The following is a 7,943-nucleotide window of genomic DNA, read 5'->3' on the forward strand; positions in this document are numbered from 1 at the left end:
CAATGGCATTATTTAGACCTTATAATTATTTTCCCTTTTACATTCTACCACTTTCTACTCAATCTGTGGAAAATTTTCCTAGGCATCAGCCTAAAACTGCCACATGGTATCAGTCAGGAGGCACTGGGTTGGAGTTTGTGTTCTTAACCAGCTAACCCAACTGCATTAGCACTGCAGCTATCTACAGCTGGAAAGGTTTCTATGGAGTATCTTATGTCAGCTCTTAAAGAGGGAGGAGAGTGAAGGGAAGAAGGAATCAAAGGCAGAATCAACTGCACAATTTTACTAAATTTTTGTGTTAAAGTAAAATGTATTTTTTAAGATAAAAGAAGGTTGCCCTATCAGCAGCAGTACCAAGAGAACCTGGATCGGTGTGGCTTTGTGTGAAGACTGCACAGCCCTGGGGGAATTCTGTCATGCTGAACAGTGAATGTGCTTGGAGGCTGTCCCTTCAGTGGGGGCACAAACGTAACAGGAGTCCATCCCTTCTCAGGCTGCCTCTTTTCTCAAAACTGTAGCAATTAAATACCCTTGGAGACCTCACTTCCTCTGTCAGACTTGGCCAAAATTGACCAACAGATTGAAAGGTCACCAGGAAGCAAAAAACATGAGCATACAAACCTCATTTCCTTTGGAAACTGGAAAAAAAAAACACCAAAAAAACCAAAGCATTTTTCTGCACAATTCCCAATAAAAACTTATTGATGTTTTCTTAGACCTATTTATATCTGAAGAGAAAAAGAACAGCTGCAAAAAATCAAGCCATTAATGTGCCTTTCTTGGCTATTTCTCACAAGCACAGAAATCATCACAACTGTGGCTTCATAAGTAACATGTAAGCAGTTGTCATCGGCAGATATGTGCAGAGCTTTAAGGAAAATGGAGTCAGAGAAGGATTTCTTCTAGGTTGCCAGAGTGTCTTGGCAACAAAAGAGGTCACAGATCCTCTTGCCTCAGTAGCTTGTAATTCTGTAAAAGTCATCAGTTTTAAAATGTAATTTATTACAAATAAATGCCCATGCTTTGAGTTCTTTGACATGACTTAAAACACAGATCAGAAAGAATACCTGAAGTACTGTGGTTCACAGCAGCCCATTTCCCACATGGCTTAGGAAAGAGAGCAGACAGAAGGTAGTGAGGGCTGTGGGACCACTCTTTGGTTTGATTTCATCCTGATGTGAGGTGAAGAAAATGAGCAGAGGGTTTGAATCAGGGCACGGCCTGGCCCCTAGGCCTTGGTGCATTGTCACTGATTCACCACTCCTGAATGCCAGTTTTTCACCACCGTAACACCATTGGTGTCAGCAGCACTCCTCTAGCATACAAATGGGAGTGACATAGCAGTGACTCACAGCCCCCTCCCCCCCCCTTTTTTTTTCCCCTTTTTCCCTAAATGCATATGTGCACATGATTTCCAAAATTGGAAGGGGTGGAGAAAGGTTAGTTCCAGGCTGTGCTATGCATTTGTTGAGAGACTTCCCATTTTTCCAATGGCAAGCCCTCGGCTTTATAACCTCAGAGGCAGAGGAGGAGACAAATCTTGCCCATGAGCTTCAGCAGTGATTTTTTTTTTTTTTCTGGGTCAGTGATAGTAACAAGGCTCCTGTTACTAGGCTCCTGGGTTTGTTTTCACTGAGGCCAGGGATACTGAGCGTATCATCAACCTGAAATAAAATTAGCTCCCCTGATTAACACGTTTTGTACTGCTGAATGTCAGCCAGTACATCGTTAATGAAAGGCTGTGAAATGTTGTAACACTTCCAGCACAAATATCTTTCCTCCTAAGTTCTCCAGAAGTACATCTAAGATTTAACTGGTGTTTAAACTGGTATCTCATCCTTCCTGTGCTGCACTCTCTTCCTACACCACTGAATTCAGAAAGCAAGCCCAGAGCTTTTCTCATGTACACAAAAGCATGCTGGCAAAAATCAAGACTGCATACTTGATCTGCAGGCTGGTGGATGTCCTTTCCCACTTCCTACTGCTGCCATGCTGCCCCCCTGCAGACCTTCTGCATCAGGACATCAGTGCTGGGAGCCATGGCATTCATTTAGGACGGATGCTGCTTCCTTACAGTGACACTTGCTGCAGTCACACAGGAAGAGACTGTCTTTGCTCACAGTTCTCTAGCCCAGAAGCTTTTTCTTTCCCATTTCCCAGAACTTGTTCTGACTTAGTCCTTGGCTTTTTCCATCACTGGTCCCTTGGTGTTTCTCATTCCTCTTCACTCACCTGCACAAACCAGGCCTCTCCATTCCTTGTGAGTGCTTTTGCTTTGAAATGTGCTGGCCCTAAAGTTCTTTCTTTAATGTTCCTGTCACCAGACACCACAAAGGAGTGCACCTGTGGCATGCTACCATCTTATGTGACAACAGCAAACAGTATGTGGGAGCAGTAAATATCATTCTTTGGAAAAGACTGGGAGGGGCATGGAGGGAGTGGTGCAAATGTGGCTTTTCACTGTGCCTGTGATTTTGTTTGTTTGTTTCCAAGGGATTGAACAGGGCAGAAGCAGTAGTCTGGGAAGAAGCTCAGAAATATTAAGGCATTGGGAGGCTACAGCAAAGATGTCTTGGTGAATGTAAAAGCTGAGCCCACTGAAGATCTGCTTGGTTCTCTGCTTTGCAGGTTCATGAAGACCCCAGATGAGATTATGAGTGGCCGAACGGACCGCCTTGAGCACCTTGAATCCCAGGAACTGGATGAACAAATATACCAAGAAGATGAGTGCTGAAGGGGGCCACGGCATGGCTGGCACTGTTCGGGAGGGGAAGCAACAACAGTACTTGGGGTCGCCGCTTAGCTTGAAGACCACGCAGGACCTGAAGCACCTTAACAAAAGAAACTAACAGGCAGAAGTGGTGCTGGCAGAAAAGTAAAAGGGAGAAAGCCTGGACTTATGCACTACTTCACTGTTCCTACAAAGTCTCCCTTGAGTTCTTTCTTTCTTTTTGGTTTGTTTCAGTTTAGGAGGGGGGGTTGTTGGTTTTGTTTTTTTTCCCTAATAAACAGGCAGTTTGACTTTCCTTATCTCATATAGGACAAGACATCAGATTATGCTTTTTTGGGTTTTGGTTTTTTTTTTTTTTTGGAAGGCTTTCCTATGGAAACAGAGCACTGTTATTTTCTGTGCAAGTCTCATGACATAACACTGCATAAAACAATAGCATCACAGAAGGGATTTGCTCAAGGGTTCCAGTTTGCTCGGCTCAGTTTACATGTGCTGCCACTGGGAAATGCGTTGAAGTAACCAAAACGACTCACCACACATATCTGTCAAGTGAAGAGGAGTCACCCTGCATGTGTTGGCTGGGATACCATCCCAGCAGAGCTTGGGCTCACAATGAGTCCTGCGAGTGGCTATTAACTGCTGGAACGTGGACCAAAACCAATCACCTAAGTGCTCCAGAGAGGAGAAAAATAAATGTGACAAATCTCTGCCATAGACTGATGTTGATGGTTTCCCTCCCTCTAGCAAAGAAGTGAAAGAATGGAGTGGGGTGGCAGTCAGGAAGGGAAAAATACATATATATAGGTGTATATATATATATGTATGTGTATATATGGCAAAGGTTCGTACATATATTTATATCTATGTAACCCCCGCAGTGCAGAATTGCAGCGCAAAGGGTGCTGTAAAAAAGCAAAGGCTGAAGCATCTGTAATTACAAAAGGGAGGGGTGTTTGATAGCAGTTTTGGGGTGGAAGGTGAAGGACTGTTCCTTACATTGAAGGAAGAGAGCAAAGGGACCGATCACATGGTTTGCATTACTCAGAAGCCTCTCCAGGATCGTTTTGTGCTGCTGGAGAGGTAGGTGATTCACCAATCTGAAAGCTGATGGTAAAAACTAGAGACCAAATAGACTTGTAATGGATATAAGCTTTGTTTGGAGATTTGTTTTGGGTTGTTTGTTTTGGGTTTGGTTTTTTTTTTTAATGCCTCCCACTACCTTCCCCCACCCCATAGCTCTGCCATCAAAAGAGCTTGTCTCAGCTCGCCCATTTTGAACACGATTCAAAAGACAAGGAGAAAAAAAAAAAAAAAGAAACCCTACAGCCGTGGTGCTTTCTTGGGGTTGGGGTTTGTTCTGGCTGTAAGGTGCCTGTTTTTACACCCCCAGTTTGGTTTGCTGCACTGTATGAGGCAAAGAGCTATACCTACTTGGTCACTGGAAGCTCAGCTGTCCTTGATGCCCGATAGAAGAGCAACTGCTGTCTCTTTTCATTGCACATTGCTTGGGCCACCGTGACAGGCAAGTCTGTAGTGTCCAGTGATACACCAGCAGAGATTCTTTTAAGGGAAGGAAGATCTGGGAGCAGACATGTTGCTTGTTAAGGGAGAAGATGTGTAAAGAAACTGTGCAGGAATCACATGGTTGGAGGAAAGCACATCAACACCAGTTCGTTACAAAGAGAAAGCTTCTTTTATGGGAACTTGAATACTAGAAATGGGAAAAAAAATGGGCCAATCTAATCCCTTTCAACCAAAACCCATGCCCAATTCAGAGCCTTTGCCAGCTATTAAAGCCACACACCATTGGGTCTCACTCCATGTTTAACAAGAAGGTTCATCTAACCAGGCAAAAAATGGCATTTGGCGATGCATAGTGACTTCTGTGCTTAAACAGAGTTAGTCTAGGCTCACAAAAGATTTCAGAGTGAGTCACAGGTCATAGAAGGAGCAGCATGCTTAAGGGTGTAGGTAGGCATCTTCCAAAGAGGAGAGATTTTCCTAAAGTCAGTACCTGAGGAGGAGCTTTTCCCAGCCCCATCCTTTTTGTTAACTCATGTTACAGGTCCAGCACACCACATACTGGACTTTTTCTGCCTCAAAACAAGCTAGGGGAGTGTGTATCAGAGATGAGCAAACCTGCAACCTGGCATCTGTTGCTGCTCTGATTCTGAAGTCCTTGGAGTTCAGGAGAAAGGAGATGGGCAGCCACGGGGAGACACTGAGAGACTTCAGAGGTTATAGAGCTGAAAGCAAAGGTCCCTTGAAGCTGAAGGGCCAAGGAATTACTGTGCTCTGTCACCCTGCTCAAGGGCACCCAAGTTGTGGCCATATCTCAGGAGCAGGGGTGAAGAGGTGAGTACAACAGATGAAGGGTGATCAGAAGTATCAATGTAAAGAATGTTTCTTGCTGGTTTCTTCAGGGTGTCCAAGTGGCAGAAAATGCCTATGAATACTTAAAGGGTGGGTGTTAGGAGGATGGAGCTTTTCTCCATCCACTTTTCTCAGTGGTGCCCAGCAATAGGATAAGGGGTAGTGGTCACAAACTCTTAACACAAGAATTTTCTATCTTCAGGAGTACAATATTTCCCCTGGGAAATCCTGTTTCCCGTGGGAAATTTTGTACAGGAAATGTTCACCTTTACCAAAAACGGAATCACTTTCACCTACAGAATCTAAATCATAGGGTAAATATATTTGGTGGCTGTTAGAAACTCTTCCAGTTCCAGCTTCTAGTTCACAGGTAAAAGACATCTTAAGACAACTTCTGCACCACAACCACAGAGTTTTCTCAAGGCTGATGATAGAATGAAAACAGCCTTTGAACTCGGAGCAGGTCAATCCCACAGGGATCCTTCCTGGCTGGTGCTGTCCCCCTGTCTCCTGTCAGGTGTGTGTGTGCTGCAGCAGGGGCTTGGGACCTGTTGTGGGAGCTGCAGGATCTGAACTGCCCTTTGGGTCTTGGAAGCAAGTTTATTAGGTATGAGTAAAGAACCATGAAACCAGGCTAGAGCAGCTGCAGCAGACAGATTCCCATCTACCTCACATCCAACTGGCAGATACATGGAGCACAAGCTCAGCATTAACACAGCGAGCTCCAGAACCGCTTGGTGGCCTGGCTGGGCTAGTGAAGGGGATGCTGCCTTTCCACTGACCCTAACCCCCATCTTCCTGCCCCAGCTCCTGATTTCCCAGGGTAGAAGTTGCCAGCAGCAAACCATCCAGACTTTCTGCCTTTACCATCAAAACACTCCACAAGGGAGTCTCATCCTTGGAGATGTGCAAAAAGACATCAGGACTCAATCCTGGGCAGCTGGCTTAAGGAAGGGGGTGGAGGGGTGGATCAGATGTCCTCTACTGGTCCCTTCCAGCCTCAACACCCAACAGAAGATCTTCACACTGTATGGTTACGTGGGACCTTCATTGCCATCAACTTGCTACAAGTCTGAACAAGCCACAGGCCGGTCAAGCAGGACATGCTGCAGTTCCCCAGCAGAACCTTTTCTTAAGGGTGAAAACTTCTGACTGCCTCTTCATCCAAAGAACACTACAGGGGCCCTTTCCATCACCATTAAGTTGCTGCCATCCTCCACTTCAAACTCCAGATCTCTGTCAGACTGCAGCTGTGTGCAAATCCAGAATGCTTCAGTTTTGAGGTCTTTTTTCTGTTTGTTTTAAATAAAGTTCCAGTCTGTTTTTATGGATGATGGCTTTTTGGTTTTTTGAGGTGTGGGGCTAAGAGACCGAATCAAATGAATGTAACAAAAACAAAATCAAAAAGCCTATTCTCAGGGCCAGTGAGTTGCAAATAATTTTTAAAATGCCTGTAATTACATCATCTCAATAAAAAAAAAACATTTAATACAAAAGTGGGAATGCCAAATTTTGTTGGTGCAGTCATTGCTACAAGGTCCTTTCTTTTTAAAGCCCATGGTACCCCAGTATCTATAGAGCACACAGCAGCTGTCTACAATTGGGAAAAGGAACTTGTAGGCTTCCCACACCCAAACATGTATGAACAGTGCGCAGCTCTTCACTGGGAGGTTCAGAGAAGTTAAGGCTGTCTCTTGGAATGTTTACTTTGCTGCCTGCTCTGAGTAACAAGCAGAGCACCCCACTAGTGCCCAGATGAATCTACCTGGTTCTCTTTGCTTCTCCTGGAGAGGCTGTAGAAGCAGAAAAAAAAAAACAATAAAAATGCTGTGGCACGATGACTTGTTGCATCGTTTTTATGCTACCAAAAAGGCCAGGTCAAGGACAGCAAGAGATTTTCCTGTAGCATTCATCACTGCAAACCAGTCTAGAAACCCTGCCACCAACATGCTGCCCTTCCAGCACAAGGGGACCTTATTTATCCTCTCTTCACTCCTAGCCAGGGATTCTGAGTGCTTAGGGAACAGCAAGGTGTGGTGGCACAAACTGCTGCAGCTGTCTGTCACTGCTCACAGCAGTCCTCTCCTGCAGAGTGGGATTTACTGGTGCCTGTGGCACCCCTGGAGGGTTTCTTCACAGTGCTGCTCCAGATAGGTGCCACCAAACGCGATGGCAAACACAGCTGGTTGCTGGCACACAGGAAATATCTACAGCTCTATTGTGGGAGTGCTTCATGGTTGGGTAAATCATTTGAATTCCAGCTATGGCTCAGGATGACCCTATGATAATCTGGCTGATCTCTGGGTTAGCCACTCAGCTGCTCCTTGCTCAGTATTTGTTCTTGTTGATTTCAAACCACAAGGCAAAGGAGTAATCACTAAACAAACTGCTCACTGAACCAAGACATCAAGCAAGAAGGAAACAAAGCGTGTTGCCCCTCAATTCAACCAGTGTGCTCCAGCACTGAACCAGGCTGACATACCCAGAGCACCACCAGTGTGCTCCAGCACAGAACCAGGCTGACACCCCCAGAGTACCAGTGTGTTCCAGCACTGAACCAGGCTGATACCCAAAGCACCAGTATGCTCCAGCACAGAACCAGGCTGACACCCCCAGAGTACCAGTGTGCTCCAGCACTGAACCAGGCTGATACCCAAAGCACCAGTATGCTCCAGCACTGAACCAGGCTGATACCCAAAGCACCAGAATGCTCCAGCACAGAACCAGGCTGACACCCCCAGAGTACCAGTGTGCTCCAGCACTGAACCAGGCTGATACCCAAAGCACCAGTATGCTCCAGCACAGAACCAGGCTGATACCCAAAGCACCAGTATGCTCC

The 7,943-nt window shown here is 45.6% G+C and overlaps 1 protein-coding gene across 1 annotated transcript in view; it reads left to right on the plus strand.

The window, feature by feature from the left end:
• ETV6 (ETS variant transcription factor 6) overlaps positions 1-3,025 on the plus strand; it is a 146,387-nt gene extending 143,362 nt beyond the window's left edge. Inside the window, exon 8 of the mRNA XM_054399537.1 lies at positions 2,629-3,025. Within this exon, the coding sequence (XP_054255512.1) occupies positions 2,629-2,734 (106 nt within the window). The 3' untranslated portion in view covers positions 2,735-3,025. The remainder of the gene's footprint in view (positions 1-2,628) is intronic.
• The last annotated feature ends 4,918 nt before the right edge of the window (positions 3,026-7,943 follow it).

This window comes from Indicator indicator, chromosome 3 (genome assembly GCF_027791375.1).
Source record: "Indicator indicator isolate 239-I01 chromosome 3, UM_Iind_1.1, whole genome shotgun sequence".
NCBI lineage: Eukaryota > Metazoa > Chordata > Aves > Piciformes > Indicatoridae > Indicator > Indicator indicator.